Here is a 23,779-nt window from a genome sequence, read left to right as displayed (position 1 = left end):
GGTAGATTTCTGTGAGGTTTGGCCCAGCCGGGATGACAGAGTGAGACCCTGTCTCAAAAAGAGAAAAAGACCAATGCCAAGCCACTGCACGTGGTAGCTTACACCTGTAACCTCAATGCTTGAGAGGTGGAGTTAAGAGCATCAAGGTTATCCTGGGCTACATAGTGAATTTGAGGCCAGCTTGGGTTACATGAAACTTTATCTCAAAAAAAAAAAAAAAAAAAAACAAAAAAACCCACCAACAACAAAATTAGCAGGACCATGGTGTCACATGTTGTTAATTCCAGCGCTCGGGAAGCAGAGGCAGGCGTATCTCTGAGTTTGAGGCCAACATGGTCTACAAAGCAAGTCCAGGACAAGTAGGGTGGTACCCACCTTTAAGTCTAGCACTTAGAAACAGGTGGATCTCTACAAGTTCAAGGCCAGCCTTGGACATGTGGTGTCAGGTATTGAACCCAGGACCTTACTAACCTGAAGATGCTTGCTAGGCAAGCACCCTACCACTGAGCTGCATCCTGAGCTCTCAATCTGTCATCTTATTTATGGATGAATATATGCAGAGAGCTCTTGGAACATATCTCTTTGCTTCTCTCCAGAAAAGAAGCGGGCAAAGGCACCTGAACAGCCCACTCCCCCCATTCAGGAAGAGCCTGAGCCTGTCAGCAATGTCTTACAAGGAGATGACATTCTTGCCTTGGCCATTAAGAAGGAAGACCTGAAGAAGGTAAGTCTGAGTGAAGGCCAGGGATCCCTTTGAATACCCAGGCACTCTCATGATCCATCCTTCCCTTGGCTTCCTGATCCCAAGCAGTCACCAATTCCATTAAAAAAAAAATCCATCAAATATAAAAATACAATTTTTCCCCCTGATACAGGGTTTCTCTGTGTAGCTTTGGTGCCTGCCCTGAATTTCGCTCTGTAGACCAGGCTGGCCTCGAACTCACAGAGATCTGCCTCCTGAGTGCTGGTATTAAAGGCGTGCACTTCCTCCAACCGGCTAAATACAAATTACTTTAGCATCTGAAGGAACTACAGGAAGCTAGGTTTTCAAATTTTGAGATTCTAGTAGAGTCACAAAATAAAGAGATACCTTGGGACAAGTGCAGATGGGCAAGTAAGTTCAAGCAGCATGGTTAGAAAGGAGCACAAGGCTGCTGAACTCCAATGCTTTCCCTTACCTGTCAGTCACCCTTACTTAATCTGTCTGGACATGCCAGGTGCCATTTCTTCCCCTCCAGGTTACTCCTAGTCTGTCACACAGGACAGAATGTATGGATGGAGCTGGGGGAGCCGACTAGTCAGTCCTCAGGAATTCTACCAAGAAGTGGAGAAAGAGAGAGAGAGAGAGAGAGAGAGAGAGAGAGAGAGAGAGAGAGAGAGAGAGAGAGAGAGAGTGTTCCTCCTCCTTTTCCCAGGAAGCACTTTTTCAGCTTTGTTTCTTTTTTAGCAACACATTCCTCGGTTAGCAGAAACAGAAGGAAAGCCTGTAGTTACACAGAAATTTATCATCCGTAAGCTCAAACCGAAGGACTCCAGCAGGAAGGTCTACCACTTGGTAGCACATCCTGCTCATCCTGATGCCGCCACAAAGCCTCTGGACTACTCTGGTATGGGTTCTCTAGACCTTGCATTCTTGGGTGGGTCATGAAAGCCCACTCTCCCTCCATCAGACACTTGTTTCTGTTTCTCCTCCCCAGGTCCCGGCGACAACTTCTTAAGCGGTGACCAGATCCTGCCTCACCAGATCTTGGGGAGTCTCCAGGACTTTAAAAGAATCGCAGTTGCTCGAGGGAATACCCAGGTTTGTTCATAAAGAGCTAGGTGGCTGAGAGAAATTACTGAAGCCATTTTGCTCCCCTGCAGGGTGAAAGGGGTGTGTATGGAGGTGGGGGTACATGGGTAGGATTCAAGAGATAGGTCAGTCTCTGGGTTTAGGTGATAAGTGACCCTTTGGGAAGTCACAGAAGCCAGGTGCCAGTTTGAGCCACCGCCTGCTGAAGTGGAATTTACTAAAAGGAATCCAGAGCTTGCCTTGTGGAACTCTGGGTCTGGGTAGACTGAACCCCACAGGCAGTGGAGCTCTAGGCCCAGCTCCTCATTTCCTGTCTCTGAAGACTGGATTGCTGGAGGGAGATGTCCCCCACTGTTCTCTGTGCTACCTCCCTGTCACCTGTCACTCCTCTGTCACAGATCCTCCCCTTCCATTGAGTGTGGGTACTAGGGGCCCAGCTCAGTTACTCTGAGGGAAGTCATCCGTTGTGAAGAGGAGCTACCCTAAAGGATGCTGTCCTTTCTGGGCAGAGGGAACTGTCACTGTTCCCCGGGTCCTCTGGTTTCTGTTCCTTGCCACCCCATTGGTCCTGAAGAGGAGGCTTTCTTAGAGCAGGACAGAAGCCAGGGCCTGGGCCCAGGTCAGTTTTCCTCCCCAACTTGTGTGTTCCAGCTGGCTAAGCTGATACACATCCAGCCCTGTGTGATGACTCTCATCTCAGCTAAAGACGAGCCAAAGCCAAAGGCCCCAAAGGAAGAGAAGAGACCTCCATGGGCCCCACCGCTTCAGCACAACTTCCTGAAGAACTGGAGACAGCATGTTGCCCTGTGGAAGAAGCAACAGGAGGCTCTCAGTGGTGAGCCGAGCTGACAGGGACCTGCCAGGCCTCCATCTGGCACAGAGGCTCCTTTGTGTCTTCTCCCCGACCAGTCCACAACCTGGACTCACACTAACCAGCATTTGTACCATCACTATAAGAGCCTCTGGTTCTCAGGCTTCAGTGGGGCCAGAAATGAGCCAGAGAGTGGGCCACCCGATCCACAGTGCCAGAGCCTGTGGGCTCTGTTTTGGTGCAGTGGACACATTTTTCCTTCTCCCTCTCTAGACCGTCTGAAGAAGCCAGTGAGTGAGTTGCTGATGCACGCTGGGGAGAATTACAGAAAGATCCAGGAGGAGCGGGAACTGATTGACCGTGCACTTCCAACCCAGCATGACAGAAAAGTGAAGACACTGTTTCCAAATACAGAGAGAGGGAGACAGGGAGGAGAGAGACAGCCTGCACATGGGGAGTGGTGCCAACTGGTCTCCAGTTACACGGGTGGGGAGGAAACAGCCTGTCCATTACCAAGCATTGTTAAGCCCTTGGGATCTTCATGTTTCGGGGCTGTGCACTTTAATAATTTAGCCTGTGGTGGTCCCTGGAGGTCAGTTTATCATGAGATTCTAAGTGTTTGTCTCTGAAGGGCTTTGACTATATTTTTTGTCTAACCAAGACCAAAGCACTGGTCTGTGTCTTGGCACACCAGTGAACACCTGGCCTGAGACCAGCTCACCCCATCTTTCTGGTATCTTGAAAACAAGAAAATTGTTAAATTCCTGCTGTTCGGCCATTGGGTCCCAGTGGATGCCCCCACCAGCCTCTGACTGAGGTCTGGGGGTGACCTCACTGTTCTGTCCCTCCTTGCCAGGGTTTTAAGGCAGCCAGTTGCTTCTGGAGTCCACTGGAGTACCTGGGGGATGAGATGACAGGTCTTCTCATTTCAAAAACAAAATCTCAGCGTGGCCTGGTGGAACCCATCACACACGTCAGGAAGCCCCACTCCGTCCGAGTGGAGACCGGTGCGCAACAGGGCCTGAACCCATTCACTTCTTCTGCCTGATGAAGGAGGCTGGGCAGTATGGTGTGGTCAGCATGACTCTGGCCCAAATCCTGGATCACTTGGCTTTGAGCAAGTCCCAGACTCTACCTGGGGTCCGGTTCCTACCTCAGTGAAACGGATAGGCGTGGTAAAGGAGGCAGGGTAGTTAGGACCCTGGGCACAGAGCTTTCACCAGCCCCAGGCAGCTACTGAGTCTCGGGAATGTGACCAGTCTGTGTAGAAATGAGCTGTCAGGGTAGACCAGTTTGAAAAACAACAACAACAACAACAGTATTTTAGCAGTCATTTCTATATTGGTTACAATATGGAGTTAAATGAATTACGTTACAATGAATCTCACTTAGAGTTGGTGAGATTTACCTTTCAACATGCTTCTGGAAAACCGGAAGTAACGCACAAGGCTTACATTTGTGGTTTGTACTACACTTCCACTGGGTAGCCAGGCTTTAGAGCCCACCATCCTGTCCAGACTCACACCCCGGCTGTGCTGGCTTTCTGAATTTCTGTGAGGTATTTGGCTCCCATTGTTCTTGATTTTTCTATCCTAAGCATTGTGAGGGGTTAAAAGAGACATGATATGCATTTAAGGGTTTCTGGCTCCCTTGCTAAGACTCAACCGAAGGCAGTTGCTGTTGTTACTGCAATGCAAAGATTTGGCTGTCGGGAGGCTTGTTTTTCGGGGTCCCTGTAGAGGGCTGCTAAGGAGGTGCAGGACCAGAGAACTGAAGTAGAGCTCTATTCACTCCCCAGTCCTCCTCAGGAGTGCTGGTGGGATGGGTGTTCTCAGGGCCCTTAGGCAAAGAGTGGGAAGCCGGCATGATAGCAGCCTGTGCTGAAGGTCTTCCCTGTCCACTCTAGGATTACCGGAGCAGAAGGAGGCGGCTTGGTACCGTTACACCTGGGACCGGAGTCTGTTTCTGGTCTACCGACGTGAAGAGCTCAGGAATATCATGGCAGAACTGGATTTCAACCATCAGGTTGCTAATGCCTTCATACCCCATCCTGAGGTGCTTTGGGTAACCTGCCAGTCAGCTCACACTCACTACCTCTGTCCCTCTTAGGATATCGAAGGCCTGGAGGTGGTGGGTCATGGGAAGCCCTTCTCATCTGTCACAGTGGAGGAGTATTCACCATTTGAAAAAAGCATGAAGAGCTCCTCTGAAGACACAGCGTTCCTGTAAGTCTGAGCCCTGGGGAGAGAGGGAGGCGGGAGAGCATAGTTGCTCTGACATTCACCAGTGTTGGAGGGCAGGTTTCCCTTTCTGAAGTCAAAGTCAGAGTGGCTTCATCCCAGCCTTGCCAGTACTGCCTCCCTGTCCTCCAACCCTTCTGAATTTCTGTGAGGTATTTGGCTCCCATTGGTCTTGATTTTCTATCCTAAGCACCATGAGGGGTCTGCCAGCTGTCTGCTGCCACCTTCTCCTTCCCCACAACTGGATCCTAGTGCTGATTGCCCATATATTACTGTGGTACTTAAATGTCCTCACCCCTAGAACCCTCCACAGCTATTATTAACAGGGAATGGCCTTGGAGAGAGACTCAGCAAGGCTGACCAAGTCTCTAGATTTCCTGACAACTGTGTCCATAGTTCCAAGTGGTGTGAGTGTTCAGCCTCCAGGAAAATAATTTTTTTTCTTACAGAGACTCATTGACCAATGTCTCTGACATGGTCCCCATGCCTATTCTTGGCCCTTCACTGCTGTTCTGCGGGAAGCCAGCTTGCTGGATCAGAGGCAGTAACTCAGAGGACAAGGTAAACTGCCTTTTCAGCTTCATGCACTTGCAGGAAGGGCCTCACTGATGGGCCAGGCCCCAAGGTGACCGTGACAGTCACAAGGAGTCCACACGGTTTCTGATATGTGTTTTTATCTGATTGCACATTCCACATGCCTGGAAATGGTAACAGCAGCACTAACTGAGGCAAAATGAGATCACAAGGCTGAAAAGGCCGGCGGTGGTGGCGCACACCTTAAATCCCAGCACTCAGGAGGGAGGCAGAGGCGAATGGAACTCTGTGAGTTCAAGGCCAGCCTAGAATAGAGCAAGCTCCAGACAGCCAAGGCCACACAAAGAGACCCTGTGGTGGGTGGGGGGAAACAGAGAGAGAGAGGGAGAGAGAGAGAGGGAGGGAGGGAGAGGGAGAGAGAGAGAGAGAGAGAGAGAGAGAGAGAGAGAGAGAGAGAACATCACTGATAATACCTAGTTTTCAACTAGCCCTCCAGCAGGCAAATAAACCCTTTTACATAGATAGGGCTAGATGGAGGTTTTAAGACAGTGTTTAATATTATTAATATTATAGTTTTTGTATGTGTATGTGATATGCGTGCAGACTTACACACATGTGCACGTCCAAATATGCGTGAGCACACGTTGGGTGCAGTGCACATCCCTTGTGTGAACGTATGTGTGTAGGCCTGAGGCTGCTAGAGCGTCTCCATCTTTTACTTTCCACCTGTGTACTGAGGCAGGGGCTTTCACTGAACCTAGAGCTAATGTTTGGGTGAGTCTGGCTAGCCAGCTCACTCCGGGGGGATTCCGTCTTCACCTCCTATGTGCTGGGGTTACAGGCAGGCTATCCCACTCAACCTGGCTTCTAGAGATCAGATCTCCAGTCTTTGGGCTTGCAAACTAACCTCTGAGTCACCTCCCCAATACCAGTTCTAGAACATTCTTCAGATGCTAAGGAGCAGAAACAATACCGGGTGTCAAATACTTCTCTTCTTAGTGTTGGTGATAACCTCAGAGGCAATTACCGGTGTAGGGGTGGACACCACTCAGGGAGACCAAGCCCAGAGGAACAGTGTCAACACTGGACTTTCAGAGAAGTCATAGGAAACAGGGATGACTTGGTCACCGTAGGGTGAAACTTGTAGCCAACACAGTGCTTGTACCTACTTCCTCCCACAGAAAACCATTGGAATTGGTGTTCGCCTGACATTTGAGACCCTCGAAGGGGAGAAAACATCTTCAGAACTAACTGTGGTCAATAACGGCACTGTGGCCATTTGGTATGACTGGCGACGGCGGCCCCAGATGAAATTTTTCCAAGACCTAAAGAGAAACAGGACGCAGCGGTTTTACTTTAACAACCGGGAAGGTACCCCCAAGCTACCCTCCTCACCAGCTCCCCATTTGCCTCAGTGACCGGGACACTCCAGTGTTTGGTTAGTACCTGCCGGTCTCTCCCCTCCTTCTGCCTTGACGCTTCCATTTCTCTCATGAAGTGTGTGGTCTACTCTTCACATTTGTTGAGAAAACCAGAGAATTCTTGAGAATGCAGAGAGGGAAGAGCTTTTCAGGGAGCACAGACCTGGGGCCGGGATGACCAACGGTTCCTGACTGACTCGCACTTTCCCAGCTGTAACACTCAAAGTCACCCATTCCAGGAAACCTTATGGTCCTGAGAAGCAGGGATGGCTGTCTGGTGACCAGATGTGGGCTGGCCTGCAGTGTGCTTTCTGCACGTAGACTGGTGGTTCGGCCAGCTCCCCCATCACAGCCTCTGCCTGTCTCTCTCAGGTGTGATTCTGCCTGGGGAAACCAAACACTTTACCTTCTTCTTCAAGTCTCTGAATGCTGGCATCTTCAGGGAATCTTGGGAATTTGGGACCCATCCTACCCTCCTGGGAGGTGCTGTCCTTCAGGTCACTCTCCATGCTATCTCACTGACCCAGGACACTTTCATCGAAGAGAGGAAGTTGTTGGAGGTAGGAGACTTAGAATGTCAGCCATGGGGACAGCACATGGCTCACTCAGGGGTTCCTCCAGGGATCTTTAATTTTCCTATCTTGAGAGGCGATTTTTTTTTTCTCACCACACACTCTTGTTTACGAAACAATACCCAGGCCTTTATGATGTAGAAGATGGAAGGGCAGGCTAGGGCAGGACAGCCAGTGACCCTACCTTGCAGCCCTGAGTTAGAAGGGAACAAGATGAAATCCTTAGATACAGACTTCACAGAAGTATGTACAGAGTCCCTACTAGGAGCTTCCCCACTGGGGCTGTGAGTCTCGGGTGGATATGGGAGACCTTAGGGTGGGGCAACAGTTTGTTCACGGCCGTCTGCCACTGGGCGGTAGAGTGGGACTGGACTGGTAAGACTTCCAGCCCAGAGACAGTGACTTAAATAACCAGCCCCAGTACCCTTCTCATTGTCAGCCTCCCTGCAGAGGCAAGGTGAGAGCTGGAGGCTCTTTGTCCCTGTTCAGTCTCGGTGTGCTTTTCTTGTGCCCTGCTCTGTGGGATTCTGTGGAAAGCTGGGCATTTATGTGGTACCCTACACACAGCTGCCTGCTTCAGGCTGGGGCTTGGCCCGTGCCAATTAGATTGTAACTTTGACAAAGGCCAAGTTCACTGTATTTGCTGACTCTAGGACCTGCGTGTGGAGAGATGCCCTTCTGCTGGGTTTCTATGACACTGTGTGGCCAGGCCAGAGGAAAGTTCACTACTATTCTTAATGGCGCCCAAACTGTGTACTCTGACTCTACCCCTTCTTCTAATAGGGAAATTGGAGGGTCCAAATCCTGTGCAGGAGTGGCTGTCCTCTGGGACTGGCCTCTGCTGGATGCCTTTTACCTTTTCAAGGGGAACATGGATGTTTAGAGAGATCTGGAGATTTTTGTGTCTTGAAATAATAGGTGTCTGTGTAAGCCAGAGGGACTGACTTCCAGGCAGGAACTCAGAACCTACTCTAGGATGTTCTGACTCTCTCCTTGAGGATACATGGGCAGTGGTGAGCCTAGGCTGCCATCTTGTACCATCTTTCTTTCCCCAGAGTAAGCTGGCTGCCCATGAGGCTGTCACCATTGCACAGAGTGTGCTGCAGGAGTTACTGAGGGGTGTCTCGACTCCAGAGCGTGTACCATCCCCTGTGGATACCAATCTCACCGAGGAGGACTTGTTCCACTACAGGAATCCTCGGGTATGGGTTGGCCCTTGCGCACTCTGGGTGATTGTAGTAGCAAATCCTTCCGCATGCCGGAAACTGTGCTGGGCATCTTCCACAAGTAATTCACCTCCTCACAGCAATCCTAAGAGAGAATGAGTGTGATTTATACCCTTACAGGATGTAAATACGGGAAATGAAGGCCCAGAGAAGTTCAGGAATGTACCCAAAATAGCTCATAAGTGGGCGGATGCTTAGTAAGACCAGAACGTCACATAATTCTTCCTTTAAACCTTGCCTGTCTTGGAAGGCCCCAATGCATGTGCATATGTGTCTGTGTCCCCCCTCACCTTGGCTGCAGTTGCATTACCAGCATCAAGTGGTGCAAAACCTGCACCAGCTGTGGCAGCAGTACCCGTTCCCGCCACTGAAGACTGACGAGACCAGGGCAGGTCAGGAGGATGCCCTCAGCTCCAGAGCTCGGCCTGTCCCATTGCCATTAGTGTTTGTTGATAAGGCCCAAGCGGACCTCGAACACTCAATAAGCAGCAGGAGCAGCAGGAGCAGCAGGAGTCCAGTCTTGGAAGCCTCACAGCCGCAGTTGAGGCAGGAGTCAGATGCCCTCAAGGAATCCCGAGAGTCCTTCCCGTCTCAGAAGACTGGAGGAGGCACCAAGAGTTTCCCACGGAAGAGCATCATGGAGGAGATCCTGGTGGAGGAGAGTCCTGACAGGGAGAACACCAGGAGCCCTTGGGAGCTGGAAAGCCTTCCCCTGCCCAAGTGGAACCTCTGCCTGGAGGACTTCAGAAAGGTGCCCCTAAGATTCCGATGGGGTTGGTGGCAAATGTCCTTGAGTGTGTTTCTGGGTCCCACCAGGGAGGTTCCAGCAACTTCCCTTGGCCCATGGGCATATAGATGAAACCCGAGGGCCCCGAAAAACTAGTCTCTTGAGTCAAAACTTTCTTTCTTTTTTTTTTTTTTAAACACGGAGCTTCTGTGAAAACCTTGAAAACTGAGGTTCATGGGAATAGATTTTTTTGAGGCAGGTCACTGGTTCTCAGAGAAGGAGAAGTCATCTTCCATAGACTCCATAGCTTCTAGTTTTGGGTCCTGTTCCATGTAGCCAGGTCCATTGCTAGGGAAAACACAGGGACCCTTGGAGTTCTGGTCCAGAATGGTTGCCCATGGTGTCCATGGCCCTAACCAGGCAGTGATTACCTTTCCGGAGGAGATCCAGAGAGAGGATGCCCTCATCCGGCTCAACAAGGCAGCTGTGGAGCTGTGCCAGGAGCAGAAGCCATTGCAGTGTGACCTCCTGCACCAGATGTGGTAGGTACCCTCCAGGGGACCACCCCAGATCTCCTTCCCTTGGTAGTACCTGGCCAGGGGGCCTGGGAAGGTGGTTCCAGAACCCAGGCGGCTATGTTTCCCTTGAGCTCGGGATGCTAAGAAATGCTGCAAACATCTCATTCATACTCTGGAAGCTGCTACAGCAGCCTCACAGCTGCCAGCTGCTCCTCTGGGGAGCAGTAGCAGTAGAACAAATAGTTTGCCTCCCCCACCTCACCCCCTTCCCCTTGTCTTGTTCCTTCTCAGCAGAAGAATGGGGGCTGGGGTGGCAGGGGGCAAAGGACACTTGAGGAGAGAGGGAGACTCACAAAAAGCTTCACTTCTCTGTGTCAGCGAGCCGTCGCCTGTTTGGACTTCTGTGGATATGTTTTTGAAACAGAACACAGCCTCGGGAGCCTCGTGCTGAGAATCTTGTGCAGGGCTCAGTCAGCCCTTCCCATGAAGCCTGACCAAGTCTAGCCATTACTCCAAGCTGGAATTTAGACTCTCAAGCAAGACTGAGTTCATTCAGGCTTTTTGTTGTTGTTGTTTTGTTTTTGCTTTTTCCAGACAGGGTTTCTCTGTGTAGCTTTGTGCCTTTCCTAGATCTCACTCTGTAGACCTGGCTGGCCTTGAACTCACAAAGATCCGCCTGCCTCTGCCTCCCGAGTGCTGGGATTAAAGGCATGTGCCACCACCGCCCGGCTCATTCAGGCTTCTTAATACTAGTCTTAGACCTGGTCTCTTGGTTGCCACCACAGGGAAGCCAGATTCCGAAGTGAACACTTGCATAGTGTCAGGGAGGATTGACTGCTTGGTAACATGGCATTTTCATGATAGTGTTCCCCCTGCTAGAGTCCTTAAAGGGAGGCATCTGAGCCTCCGAAGGTTCGAGGACAGTTGAAGAGTGATGGCTTTTCTCCAATGTGTCTTTCCCTCTAGTTTGCAGCTGTGGCGAGATGTGATTGACAGCCTGGTAAGCCAGTCACTGTGGCTAAGGGCTCTTTTGGGATTGCCTGAGAAGGAGACGGTTTATTTGGATGTTCCAGAAGACCAAGGTCAGACATTGTGAGGGCTCACCTCCAGGTAGTCTTCTCTTCCTCAGCCCTCTGCCCTGAAGGCAACAATACCTTGACTGTTTAACCCCTTATGGTAGGTACTTCAGTCCCTAGTTGTGGGGCTCATCCAGCTTGGTTTTTTGTTTTGTTTTTTTGTCTGTCTTTCTATCTGTTGCCAGGACTTGAGACTCAGATTCTCCATTGGTGGAGTCTCCTTGTTTTGCATGCTGAATCACAGGGAGTTTAAATAGAGTGGAGCTGGGACTGAACTGTCTCTTGCCCTGGTCACACAGCCTTGTTCGCTAAGGTCACATGGAGGGCTCAAGAAAGTCTTCTTCCCAGACTTCCTTAGCCCTCTCTGCTCTCAGCCTGCAGGGATTCTCTGTTTTCCTCATCTCCCAGCTGACCTTGGCATAAGCCTGGGGTGTAGGCCAGGTCATGGGGGGGGAGCTTCTGTATGTCTCCCACTTTCCCCCTCTTAGGTCACAAGTCCCCCACAGTCGTAGAAGTGAAGGTGGCAGTGAGTAAGGTTGGGAAGGAGGAGCGGAAAGGGGCCACCCAGGAAAAGAAACTCCCAGGTATCAGAGACAAAGAGGAGAAAAGGGGGACCAAGATGTCAGGGAAAGAGGTATGTGCATGGGGCTGGGAAGTGCTGGGGGAGGGATGGGAGGGGGGCAGTGACCCCAGGAGAGCCACCAGAGAGACCTCAGACCTCCCTCAGGAGCTGTTGAGGGGGGTGTGTCTCCATTTCTCCATGCAGGATCGCCTGAATAGCAAGAAACTGAAGGCAAAGGATGACAAGAAAGTGGTGAAGTCTGCAAGCCGGGACAGGCTCTCCTCAGAAGACCCTACCCCTGACAGCACGGCCCCTTCTCAGGAGCCCATAGACCCCCTGGTCATGGAGAAATATACCCAGAGGTTGCATGCTGAGGTGAAGGGAAGAGGGGACTGCCGTACCTCCCAGCCCTCACCCCTGCATCTCTCATTCCCTTTATTCCACTGAGGAGCACCTGCTTTTACCTACAAACAAACAAACAAACAAAAAACAGAGAAATGAAGGTTGGCCAAGGAAGGGTGCCTTAGGCAGAGGAAGCAGCTGATGTGGAGGAGGAAGTGGGCCAGCAGAGTGGCAAGGAAGAAGCTGCAGACAGGGCATGCAGGTGGTCAAGAAGGACTTGGCTGGCCCGTGTGAGGCCTTGGGGTTTTCTCTGGGTGACCCGGAAGTCATGCAGAATTCCTCATTGAGAGGGATGTGATCGGACGTAGGGTGCCTCTAGCTGTCCTTTGGAAAACAGACTCCTGGGAACACAACAAGGGTGAAGCCCTTGCCTTTGTTGAGCGGCTCCCAGCTCCCCACAGGTACACACTGGTTAGAGGTGTGTTTCCTGGGAGAGTACCAGGTAGGATGGTTTAGTACTCTTTCTGTTGCTATGACAAACTACCACAGATCAGGTGATTGATTTGTAAGAAAAGTTTATCTTGGCTCCTGGCTCTGCAGGCCAGAAAGCCCAGGAGTCGGGCACCCGGAAGGGACTCACCCTGCTTCACCTCTTAGTAGAAGGCAGAGGGGCAGCTGGGCTTGTGTGGAAGGTACACAGAAGGAGACTTGTTTTCTGACAGCTGCTAGGACTCATTGTGGTGGAGGTATTAATTGCTCTGTGAAGGTGGGGCCCGTATGACTCAAAGACCTCTTAAAGGTCTCCAGATTTCTCAACACTCACACGGTAAGCAGATTTTAACATGAGCTCTGGAGGGGGCAACGTGCATTCAAAGGATACCAAGTGTGCATTTGCTGAAAAGACTTCATCATGATCTGGCCTTAAGCAACAGGTCCTCAGAGACGCCCCAGGTCATCTTAGTCTTCTGTTACCATGGTTTTTCAAGGTGTGTGGGAGGTCTACAAAACCACGCTCACTAAGCCTATCTAACAGGGATGCTTGTCTCTCCCTGATGAGGCAGTGCCATCTGGGCTTGCATTACTGTACACTGTGGGACCACCCCAGGGTCGCATTAACCAGAAGTAGTTTGCTGCTGCCTGTGACGTCATTGAGTTTTCTGATGGCTGATGGGCTCTAGAAAGGAGTTTTAGGGCTCTGGGGACTCTGGGGTATAAATCCTTTGACTCTACGGTATTGAGTCAATTTTCTTAGGCTGTGTGGTCCAGCCGCAGTAGGGGGCGCAGTCTTGGTTTTGGAAGCTTCAATATGTAGATCTATGATCTTACAGGAAGGAGAGTTGGCTTCTGGAAAACCAACACAGAATTGGAACTAAGCCCAGGCCCACTCCAGATCTAAAAAAAAAAAAAAAAACAATTACATGCAGTAATACACTATCCAACTTTGGCATTCTGCTCTCCATATTTCCTCTTTTAGCAAGACTGGTACATTGGTGCCTTCTGCAGAGCCAACCTTGGCCTCTGATGTTTATCCCATTCTTGCAGGTCTATGGGCTGCTGGATAACCTGGTTACTGACATGATGATCCTGGCTGATGAGCTCAGCCCCCTAAAGAGTGTTGAAGAACCTTTGCGTTTTTGCAGCTGATTCCTGGGCCCACGGTGCCTCCTGGGAAAATGGTTAGAAAAAGTCAATAAAGAATCTTTAGGTTCCTACCACACCCGCTGTGCCTCTGGGGATGCTGGGTCTCAACTGTGTCAGGTGATAGTCTAGGACCTCCTGTATCCCACCTGCCCACATGTGGTTCTTGGAGCCACCCACATGTAGGGAGGCGATGTGCAAATGACTAAGCAGGAGAGCAGGTCAGGTGACAGGGCAGGATCGCCTTGTCTTTGTAGCTGTCACTGCCTCAGGCCCACACTTTCAGGGTCATGCTTCCCGGATCCAACTCAAGTGGCATCACATAGTAGGACTGAGTGAGGGACTAGGAGGAGAAGCAGGGCTGATGGAATCTGACTTTCTGGAATCTTCTACTTCAGCTCTCCTCATCCTTCAGGATGGCACTTGCCAAGCTTTTTAAACCCCGGAGGAATTGGGGCTGAGCCCAGACCCATCCCAGGTCTGAAGAAAAACAAAAGTACAACTCCTTGCAACAATCCAAGAAACTCTCAATTTCCCTCTCCCCATCTGTTCTCTTTAGCACCCTTGTCCTAAGCCAGAGGTTAGCCTTTGGGGCTCTGGTCGGCTTCATCCCTTCTGCCAGTCAACTCAAATCTGGCCCTGAGCCATTTTCCTGCTATAGTGAAACATGTTTGTAATCTCAGCGGGACACTGAAGGTTGTAAATTCAAAATCAACCTGAGCTACATAATGACTTTGAGGCCAGCCTGGGCTACACGGGGAAACCATGTCTCCAGGAAAACAGCTTTGAGATTTCCCACTCCTGGACTGAAGGAATGTGGCACTGTCAAAATGGGTGAAGGGTAAGAGCTGGGAAAGAGAGGCAGTGCCTGCTCAGGTCATCCTGGGCTTTCTGTTGTAACAACTGCAAACAACTTGTGTGCTGGGGGGGTCTCTAGGAGCAATGGAGGATTAAGGGCAGCCGGTCGCTTGGGAGTAGCTAAATCCTGTGGGATTCATACTGACCTCATGAGCCTTCAGCACTCTCCAGGTGAGATGTGCAAGAAGGCGTTTCAGAGCCGGCAGGGCCCTTCCAGAGTTCCAGGGGCAGAGTCCTCAGGACCCTTGTGGTAGCAAGAAGCCAGTGGGGAGCAGGAAAAGACAAACCCCAGGGGGTGTTCTGCCTTCTGTTTTACCATGGCCCTGACTAGGAGGGGTAGGGCGTGGTGGTGAGTTGCCCCGTTCCCCTGCTAACTGAGGAGGTAGTGGAAAGGTTAACTCACTGCAGGGTGGGAGTGGGTCAGCTCCAGGTCTGTACCCCTGAGGTCACCGGCAGACAAACAAGCAGGCCTCCTCCCCTGAAGGCACCGCCCGGCAGACAGCAGGAAGGGGTTAAACACGCCCGCCCGTCATCCTGTGTCCTGTTACTGCTGAGGCAGACCTGCCTGGCCAGCTGAACAACTTTCCTCCCGAGACTGCTGGCCGGCAGGAGTCCTAGAGGCAGCCGCCAGAGGCTGAGCTCCAACCCGCTGAGGGACCCTGCTGTCCTTCAGAGGGCCCTGTGCCTCTCGGTCGAGGGTGGGGCTCCCGAGACCAGGGTCTATGGTGGATGGCTCTGGAGCTGCTCCCGAGGCTGTGCCATACCCTGCAAGTCAAAGGGTCACTGCAGAGCCTGCTGGGGCTGGGGCGAGGGAGCCCACGCTGGAGGTAAGCTCCCTCCCACGCCGCGGTGGTGCCCTGCATGAGGGCGGGGGCTAGAGTGGGCTCAGGACTTAGTCTCTCTCCCAGGAAAGGCAGGACTGTGGAGGACCTGGAGGTTTCTTACCTGCAACCCCCTCTACCTTCCTGGTCCCTCCGGAAAGGGACAGGGACGTAGGGCCATCCAGAGGTTCTTGGTGGCGTTCCCCTCAGATCCTGCACATCTCTGTATTTACACCGCTAACCTCAGGATGCCCCCTTAGTCCACTCCAGTGCTCCCCAGGACACAGCCAACTCAGATCTGATGAAGCCAGACAGCCTAAGGTTAGCTACCATCCAGTCCCACATCCCTCCTGCAGCAGGAAGGATACTGCCACTCCCCCCCATTGCTCACTCTGGGCTTGATGGGGACAGAAGATGGGGAGGGGCGTTGGCTGGTGGAGGTGCGCACATACTTTGGCAAATTCGTGCATGTGATTGGTTCTTTCCATCTCTCTGAACCTCCACCCTGGGGATGCCATCTGCTTCCTCACTGCTGACTTTTAGGAATTTCTCCATCCCCCACCCTGGCACCCTTCTGGACTTGTGTCCTGAGAAGTTCCACCATTCCAATTCCTCCTTGGGGACCCGTGTGGAGGAGGGAGTCTATATTCTATGCCCCCACCCCCAGACCAGCCTATGCTCCCTCTCTGCTAGTACCCTCCTGCTTTCATTCCATCTCCGAAGTGGCCTCCCCAGGTTCTGGCTTCTCGGTGTCCTTCCCTCCACCTGGCAGGGTCTGGCTCAAGGTCACTGCAGTAATTCCATACCCGCTGCCCGGGGCTGCCGCTGCAGCACCGTCTTATCGGCAGCTGGGTTTGTGTTTCACTCCCTTTTTATTCCTGGGCATATTGTGTTCGATAAAACCTTCTGCTTGTAACACTGCTGGCAGGGCTCCCAGCTGCTCCTCCCGCCTTCCTTTCCTCTCAGCTTCAGCTTCGTGCGCGCTCTGGGACCTCACCCTGCCCCTCTTGTTCCTTACTGTGTCCCTACTGTGTTAAAACTCCATGAGCAGAGAGGAATGGCTGGGGTGGAGGATCAGGCATCTCCTTTTGTTGCCGGTCCCTTCCTTTCCCCAGCTCCTGCAAAGGTGTGCAAGCAATGTCCACCTTGTCCCTGAGAGGGAAGTCCATGGAGGGCCATGGGGTCTACACAGAGGGTCCCTTCCCGTGGAGGCTGCTTGTACCCACCCTGGCAAAGTAGGAAGGCCTGGGAAGCCAGGCCCAGGTAGGGCTCTGGTGGAGTCAGGATGTCTGCTCTGACTGGTTCTGCCAATCCCAGCAGCCAGCAGGGAGGAGCATGTACACCAGGGCGGGCTTCGGGCACAATTATTCCCATCTTGACTGCCGCTGCCAGCCTGCCCTCCCACTGGGGAGGTGAATACAGGTCTGAGTCACTGGCGAGGGGGAGGGCAGGAATTAAACAAGTTGTGGTTGTAGCATTCCCACAGAAGGCCAGCTGGACAGAAAGACAAGGTAGGCAACACCATGGGCCATGGGGTCCAATTTCCACAGACTCCCATCCTTTGGCCCAACATTGAGACCTGCCAAAGCCTGTGGGTACTTTGAACTGAGCCAATTATTCACTTGCGGGGGCTGGAAGGACAAACTTCCTATACCGCCACTCCTCAGAAGGCTGGGACAGCTGAGGTTGGGCGGCCTGGGCCGGAGGGTGATCTGGGGAGGTGTGATCTCTATGGTGGTGGGGGACATTCATGGAGAAACTGGAGGTTCTGCTGACCCAGCTTCTGTATATCTGTGTGTGTGTGTGTGTGTGTGTGTGTGTGTGTGTGTGTGTGTGTGTGTGTTTGTACAACATGTGTAAAACTATATTAGTGCCATGATGATGGCAGGAGGCTCCTACTTTGGGTTTCTGGCAAGGCCTTGGGGGACTCTTTTCTGCCTCTCGAGGCTGTGGAAAAACATGTGGCCCACCGTCCCTTTGAATCTTCATCTATGGGACTACCAGAGGTCTTCTGTGTGCCTAAGGCCTTGGTAGTTTGCTTGGACTGCCCCTGCCCTCAGGGAACTTCCATTCTGGCTGAAAAGGTGGTTCTGAGACAAGTAATTAGATGAATTAATTAACAAACTAGGTGGCGATAAGCATTGAATTTGTCTCAAGGAAACATAGGTGGTGTCTGAGCCCTGCCACCTACATGCCCTTTGACACAGGCGGGTCACAGCACTCCTGTGCATGTGTGGCAGAGGCCAGCAGGTGCATGCCTCATGCTCGCAGATTCCTCACTTGGCTTGCTCATCCCCGGCTCGTCCCCTCCATCTCCTCACCCTTCTCTCTGCGTCTCTGACTTAGCACCGTCCCTCCAGGAAGTTGCCCACTATTCTCTTTGCTTGTGCCTTCTTTACCTCTGAGCACGCCCGCAGTGGGCTGTGATCGGCGGATCTTTCCACTTGGATGTGGGTGTTCTACAAGCATATCGCGGGGCTTGGGGAAGACCCCCCACGAAGTGGGTGTTGAGTGAATTAAATTATGAAAAATGGCCGCATGAGAGGAAAGAGTGAAGGGCTGAACTGGAAAGGTTGCGGCACAATGGAGGAGACAAGCGTGAGGTGGGGAAACTGACATTCCTGGTGGTCACTTTATGATCCTTGAAGCCACACATCCAGGCCGAGGGAGGGAGGGCTGCCCCCACTTGCCAGCTCTGTGATGTCAGAGGAATAATCATGGACTCATTCTCTGAGTCCCACTGGCCCCATATGTGCCTAGAGATAGGCATCTCAACATCTTGGTCTGGTGGTCCTATGGATGAGCATGCCAGCCAAACAGGGTCCCTCAAGCAGTAAGTACAGTAAGAAAAATAAAAGTAAGTGTTGGCCAAAAGCCATTCCTGGCAGCAGGGACACTCTGGCCAGGTCCCACTTGGTGAGTGAATGAGCAGTGAGAAAGCTACCCATCCTGAGTCCCGGCTCCTCTTTTTCTCAGCCCCATGTGGAACCCAAGGACGCAGCCGCCCTGCTGAAAGCACGGCGGCCCATCCTTCGAGACAGTGACCTCAAGACGGTGGCCCTCAGCCCTCTACCTCCGGCGGGGGTGGGGGCTGCCCACCTCCAAGTCCCCAACCATGACAACCTCTGCGCTCCGACGCCAGGTGAAGAACATTGTTCACAACTACTCGGAGGCTGAGATCAAGGTGCGCGAGGCCACCAGCAATGACCCCTGGGGCCCGCCCAGTTCCCTCATGTCGGAGATCGCTGACTTGACCTTCAACACGGTGGCCTTTGCTGAGGTTATGGGCATGCTGTGGCGGCGGCTCAATGACAGCGGTAAGAACTGGCGACACGTATACAAGGCTCTGACACTGTTGGACTACCTGCTCAAGACGGGCTCGGAGCGTGTGGCCCACCAGTGCCGCGAGAACCTCTACACCATCCAGACACTCAAGGACTTCCAGTACATTGACCGAGATGGCAAGGACCAAGGCGTCAATGTCCGTGAGAAGGTCAAACAGGTGATGGCCCTGCTCAAGGACGAGGAGCGTCTGAGGCAAGAGCGGACCCACGCCCTCAAGACCAAAGAGCGAATGGCCCTGGAAGGCATGAGCATTGGCAGTGGGCAGCTGGGCTTCAGCCGAAGATCTCGGGGATCCCCCTCCTCCTACACCTGTGAGTAGACCCTAATGATATGGCTGGAGAGGGTAGTGATGGTGGTGGTAGCCCAGCCACAGCCCTGGCTCTGCAGCCAGCAGCCATGAATGAGAGAGAGTTCCTACCTCAGAAAGGAGGCTGGGAGGACCCATCCAGATAAAGAATGTAATGTGAAAAGCACCATGCTTGCACATAATAGGTGCTCAGCAATTCAGATGAAATAATGACATTATCCATTGCTTGTCCTCGTTATTAGTTAGCTGTTGGGAGGGTGGCATGCAGGTGGAAATGCAGCCTCTGGAGTTGCATACCATTCATTCTGTTCCTTCCAAGCTGCTTGGCTTGGGCAACCAGCTCTTTGTAAAACAGAGGTACACTTACCTCCCTCTATTGTTTGATCTGAGAACTGAATGAGACAAGGTGCAAGAATGCCCTTGACCCTTTTACTCAGACGCCTGACGTTCTGTAAATCCCCACCACTCAAAAGTATTGTCCTTGAAAACAAGTGTGGCTGATGTTGAAACATCCTTCCTGATGGCTTGCCACAGTGGTGGAGGCCTTTGTGACCTTAGGAATACCAGAACGGCCCTCCTCCATAAAGCCCATGATGGCCTGCTTGGGGCTCCGAGGCTGTGATTTTGTTTGATTGGCAGATCCCTTCCTCTTAATCCCCATGGCCCCAAGCAAGCTAGGGTCCTTCTGGGAGAGTTCAAGAGCTGATGTCAGAGACCTGCATTAAGTTCTGACTTAGGGCCCTAAGTGGCCAGGCACCCCCTGCACTGTCGACTCCTTGTCAAGGTGGCCCTGTCACTTGCTTTAGCAGTGCCGTGGAAAATCCACGAGGGCTGCCCAGTGTGCTGCCTGCTCCCTGGAGCCTGAATAGCCAGTCTCCTTTGGCTCACTCTCTCTGAGCCCCAGCTTCCTGGCAGGCAGAGGAGTGTGGGGACCGTGGGGACCGGTGTGCTCACGGGAGCCACACTTGTTGCAGCCGCATCCTCGTCTCCGCGCTATGCCTCAGACCTGGAGCAGGCTCGGCCCCAGACATCTGGAGAAGAAGAGCTGCAGCTGCAGCTGGCCCTGGCCATGAGCCGTGAGGAGGCTGAAAAGGTGAGACCTGGGTCTGGACAGGATGCCTGTGGAGGAAGAAAAGGGCTCTGGTACTCACTAGCCTCCACCTGGGCTCTCCACCCTGGACCCAGAGACCCTCTGGAGCTCCCAAGACAGCACCGAGCATGCCGATGTTCCTGATCTGTCCCTGTCCTGGACTCCGACCTTCGGTGTTCTCAGGCAGGGCTCAGAAGAGGGCGTGTGTAGCTGGGGGGGTGGGGGGTGTCTGTGGTGCACCTTAGGGGTCCGCTCTCTCTCTGTGGTTCGAGAGAGGTGTGTGCTGAGAACGCATTCTGAGAAAGCTCTGGGACTATTGCTCCCTCTCGCCAGCCGTCCTTTGGAAGGACAGGGACAATACCTCTGATACATCCTCATCTTTGCCATTACCTCTGTGGATCCAGGCAGACCAGGCAGGAAACATTTATGTCTCTTACATGAGTGGGCTAGAGACGTTCTCAGGGTACCCAGAAGAAAAAGATAGGTGGGACCTGAGCCTGCACAGGGTGGCTAAGGAGCAAAGAAAACAGTTGGGTGCTCACTAGCCTCTACTAGGGAGGCTGATTCTTAAGCTGCATCTCAGGCCCAGGCAGGGAGACAGCCACTCTTTCAAAGCAAGGGGCATCTCTGTCTCCATCGCTATTGCTTGGGCAGGACTGTGTTGGCCCTCCGGCCCCCGGGGTGGGGAGCACCGGGCCAAGTTCACCCCTCTCTTCCTCCCTCACAGCCAGTCCCCCCAGCCTCCCACAGGGATGAGGACCTTCAGCTGCAGCTGGCTCTGAGCCTGAGCCGGCAGGAGCATGAGAAGGTAGTACATGGGCAGAGTCACCTGGGCCACAGGTGCCGACCACGATTTGGTGCTGGTGAAGGCATTGGTGGCGGATCCAGGGGCACTCACTAATCAGCTTCTCTGTGCTGCGCTAACGTGGGTGCCTCCCACCTGCTCTCTGCTGACCCCAGTCACCTGCTCATGCCCTACCTGTCCCTTCTGCAGGGGTCAAGGTCCTGGAAGGATGATGACTCTCCAATGGCCAATGGCGCAGAACCCGCTGCCCGACGTCGACGGGACAGAGAGCCTGGGAGAGAAGAGAGAAAGGAGGAGGAGAAGCTGAAAACCAGTCAGGTAGACAGTGGGCTGAGGTGTGCGGGCTAATGGAGTTGGCCTCTGTGCAGTGCACCGAGCGGAGCTGGCCGCAAGCACCAAGTAGGGAATGAAGGTGTGGCGCGCAGCAGGGGCTGGTGACGGAGTTGATATGAGGTGTCATGTCAGAGTCATGATGGAGACTGCTTGGGCTTCCTGCCACTTAATGACTTGGGACAGCTTAGTGGCCTCGGTTTCCCTTTTTTCAAAGTGGGTGTTTTGGACAGTCCCAGCTCTCATCCTGTAGGATCACGTAATACTGTAGGTCTGGACTAGGAGCTGGTTCAAGCCCATGGTGCTGAAAATATCTCAGGTTCCCTGAGAAGGGGAGCAGGTGGCCACTGAAAACAAGATAACCTTCCCATGCTATTCACTCTCCCTGGAGCCTCTCTCTCTTCTTCCTCTCCTTGTCTGTGGTGGCCAGTATCTCTTGGGTACTGGCCTAGAGAAGTAGTCCAAAGAAAAAACAAATCATCTGTCTTGACTCCCCCTTTCTGCAGGCCTGGGATCTGACCCAGCTCAGCCTCTCTCTGACTGTGTAACTACAGACAAATCATTTCCCCTCTTTGGGCTTCAACTAGTTGGTTCATTTGTAAACTAGGTACATTACCTACCTCACAGCGATGTTATGACATGGGACACTGCATGGTTGAGGAAACGTTTTATAAATGGGAAGTGCTGATCAGAGGTGAGGAGTCATTAAAAGATGCCTGTGGAGTGAAGAAAGGAGGGGAATGATCTGGCTTCTGGTCAGGCCTCCCCTCCCTCTGCGCCCCACCCTCCTCTGAGCCATGGCTGCCTCTCCCCTCCACAGTCTTCCATCCTGGACTTGGCTGACATCTTCGCACCTGCTCCAGCCCTGCCTTCCACACACTGCTCTGCTGACCCATGGGACATCCCAGGTGGGCACACAGGACTTCAAGAGCCACACACACCCCCACCCCAAGGATGGCTTCTAAAGAGTCCCTTTCTTCCAGCCACTTGCTGGCAAATCACCTCCTCTCCAGGGTCACTGTGCTGCCTCTAGAATAGGACCTTGCAGTGAGGGCCAGGGAAGCACATCTACAGATCTCCTGGGAAGCTCAGCAGAAAGCCTAGCTGCCCTCACTGGCTAGCCAAGCCCTGACAAGGCCAATACTCCCAGGTTTGGGGGTCCAAGTTCCTAGGTTTATTTGTTAAACATGGGCTCAAGAGAGCCACTTGCTCCCAAGTTAGCATGAAGTGGGTACCACACCACCCAACCTGGGCTGGGCAAATGGGAAGGGGAGTGTTGAGATAATATCTGTTCTATCTCCCTCTCCTTTCCAGGTCTCAGGCCGAACACTGAGCCAAGTGGCTCTTCCTGGGGACCTTCTGCAGACCCCTGGTCTCCAGTTCCCTCTGGAAATGCTCTGTCCCAGAGCCAGCCTTGGGATTTGCTTCCTACTCTTTCCTCCTCTGAGCCCTGGGGCAGGACCCCAGTGCTGCCTACCGGACCCCCCATCTCAGACCCCTGGGCACCAAGCTCCCCCACCCACAAACTCCCCAGCACTGGAACAGACCCTTGGGGGGGCTCTGTGGAGACCTCTGACACCTCTGGTAAGTGGAGGGCACATGGGTGAGAAGCTGGGGACTTCTGGGTCCCCTTCCCTCCAATACCGAGGACAGTCTGTGGTGAGAAGCCCATATCCCAGACCATACCTTCTTCTAGTTCACTCCATTGCCCTCTTTCTCCTGGCTAGCTCTAGGTGGAGCCTCATCCTTCGATCCATTTGCCAAATCTCTAGAATCCACAGAGCCCAAGGACAGCCAGGCCCTGGCCACGGGGAAGTCCAGCAGCCCTGTGGGTGAGCAAGAGGCCATGGGCTACAGCTATTTGGTTTGGGGAGGACTCCAAGGGACGCCTCTGCCCTCTTCCTTCCCCACCATTGAACTGATCACCTTTCTTTCAGAGCTAGACCCGTTTGGGGACGCAAGCCCCAGTTGCAAACAAAATGGCATGAAGGAGTCTGAAGCCCTTGACCTGGGTGTGCTGGGGGAGGCGCTGCAGCCAGGAAAGGAGGCGCGCCCCTGCCGGACTCCGGAGTCTTTCCTGGGCCCCTCTGCCTCTACTTTGGTCAATTTGGACTCACTAGTCAAGGCACCCCTGGCTGCAAGGACCCGGAACCCCTTCCTGACAGGTAGAACGCCCTGGCCAGGCGTCTGGGACCCCGTTGGGCCTCGCCACTCCCGCCGTTGCAAAGCCCTTATCCTCTGTTCTGTCGCCCGCAGGTCTGGGTGCTCCGTCCTCCACTAACCCGTTTGGCTTGGGCGAGCCAGGCAGGCCGACCCTGAACCAGATGCGCACCGGCTCGCCCGCGCTCGGCCTGCCGCCGGGGGGACCCGTCGGGGCGCCCTTGGGCTCCATGACCTACAGCGCTTCCCTGCCCCTCCCGCTCAGTAGCGTGCCGGTCGGAGCGACCCTCCCCGCCTCGGTCAGCGTCTTCCCGCAAGCCGGAGCCTTCGCCCCGCCGCCCGCGAGCCTGCCTCAGCCGCTGCTGCCCACGTCCGGCCCGGCGGGGCCGCTGCCCCCGCAGGCTGGCACCAACCCCTTCCTCTGAGACGCTTCGGCGCCTGCGCGCGAGGCCCCGCCTCCTCGAGGGCGGTCGTGCAGGTTGAGCGTTGATCCAGGCCTCTGTGGACCCCTGACCGACGCCGACCGAGCTAGGGACTGACCACATCTAGGGGACGAAGACTACACCCGCCTAATAAAGACTGGAATCTACGTCTTCAGCTCTTA

General features: G+C 53.3%; 2 protein-coding genes and 1 long non-coding RNA gene across 5 annotated transcripts in view; 2 read left to right on the top strand and 1 right to left on the bottom strand.

Annotated features, from left to right (window-relative positions):
* The window catches only part of LOC118588518 (MYCBP associated protein), a 23,894-nt gene extending 5,719 nt beyond the window's left edge, over window positions 1–18,175 (top strand). For both annotated transcript variants that reach the window (XM_036194882.1, XM_036194881.1), the window contains exons 2-20: window positions 597–724; window positions 1,448–1,607; window positions 1,698–1,801; window positions 2,444–2,627; window positions 2,877–2,992; window positions 3,460–3,610; window positions 4,510–4,628; window positions 4,713–4,828; window positions 5,293–5,404; window positions 6,559–6,748; window positions 7,171–7,358; window positions 8,426–8,572; window positions 8,898–9,347; window positions 9,744–9,865; window positions 10,808–10,923; window positions 11,406–11,551; window positions 11,684–11,854; window positions 13,364–13,497; window positions 18,115–18,175. In XM_036194882.1, coding sequence (XP_036050775.1) covers window positions 597–724; window positions 1,448–1,607; window positions 1,698–1,801; window positions 2,444–2,627; window positions 2,877–2,992; window positions 3,460–3,610; window positions 4,510–4,628; window positions 4,713–4,828; window positions 5,293–5,404; window positions 6,559–6,748; window positions 7,171–7,358; window positions 8,426–8,572; window positions 8,898–9,347; window positions 9,744–9,865; window positions 10,808–10,923; window positions 11,406–11,551; window positions 11,684–11,854; window positions 13,364–13,465 — 2,822 coding nt within the window. In that variant the 3' untranslated portion in view covers window positions 13,466–13,497; window positions 18,115–18,175. The remainder of the gene's footprint in view (window positions 1–596; window positions 725–1,447; window positions 1,608–1,697; window positions 1,802–2,443; window positions 2,628–2,876; window positions 2,993–3,459; window positions 3,611–4,509; window positions 4,629–4,712; window positions 4,829–5,292; window positions 5,405–6,558; window positions 6,749–7,170; window positions 7,359–8,425; window positions 8,573–8,897; window positions 9,348–9,743; window positions 9,866–10,807; window positions 10,924–11,405; window positions 11,552–11,683; window positions 11,855–13,363; window positions 13,498–18,114) is intronic.
* Epn3 (epsin 3) lies at window positions 13,547–23,779 on the top strand. 2 transcript variants are annotated; one of them, XM_036194883.1, is made up of 10 exons: window positions 13,547–15,144; window positions 18,115–18,794; window positions 19,765–19,883; window positions 20,608–20,688; window positions 20,875–21,003; window positions 21,836–21,923; window positions 22,330–22,599; window positions 22,743–22,847; window positions 22,953–23,180; window positions 23,272–23,779. In XM_036194883.1, the coding sequence occupies exons 2-10, from the start codon at window positions 18,254–18,256 to the stop codon at window positions 23,598–23,600; spliced, it is 1,890 nt and encodes a 629-aa protein (XP_036050776.1). In that variant the 5' UTR covers window positions 13,547–15,144; window positions 18,115–18,253; the 3' UTR covers window positions 23,601–23,779. The 2 variants fall into 2 exon arrangements, with proteins under 2 accessions (XP_036050776.1, XP_036050777.1); XM_036194884.1 differs by lacking the exon at window positions 20,608–20,688 and having other exon boundaries at window positions 13,548–15,144.
* LOC118588521 lies at window positions 18,101–23,596 on the bottom strand. The gene is made up of 5 exons (XR_004945600.1): window positions 23,298–23,596; window positions 22,702–22,841; window positions 21,636–21,731; window positions 20,860–20,956; window positions 18,101–19,909 (listed from the first exon to the last, which is right to left on the bottom strand). It is a non-coding gene; the product is annotated as an uncharacterized LOC118588521 (long non-coding RNA).

This window comes from Onychomys torridus, chromosome 8 (genome assembly GCF_903995425.1).
Source record: "Onychomys torridus chromosome 8, mOncTor1.1, whole genome shotgun sequence".
Lineage (NCBI taxonomy): Eukaryota > Metazoa > Chordata > Mammalia > Rodentia > Cricetidae > Onychomys > Onychomys torridus.
Note: the sequence above shows the minus strand (reverse complement) of the source record. Positions and strands in the feature narration are given on the sequence as shown.

Excerpts from the sequence above, each read along its gene's own strand:
- Epn3 (XM_036194883.1), top strand. The coding sequence starts at position 18,254 with ATGACAACCTCTGCGCTCCGACGCCAGGTGAAGAACATTGTTCACAAC. Across the intron at positions 18,795-19,764 it reads ATCCCCCTCCTCCTACACCT|CCGCATCCTCGTCTCCGCGC; the intron begins GTGAGTAGACCC and ends CACTTGTTGCAG. Across the intron at positions 19,884-20,607 it reads GCCGTGAGGAGGCTGAAAAG|CCAGTCCCCCCAGCCTCCCA; the intron begins GTGAGACCTGGG and ends CCTCCCTCACAG.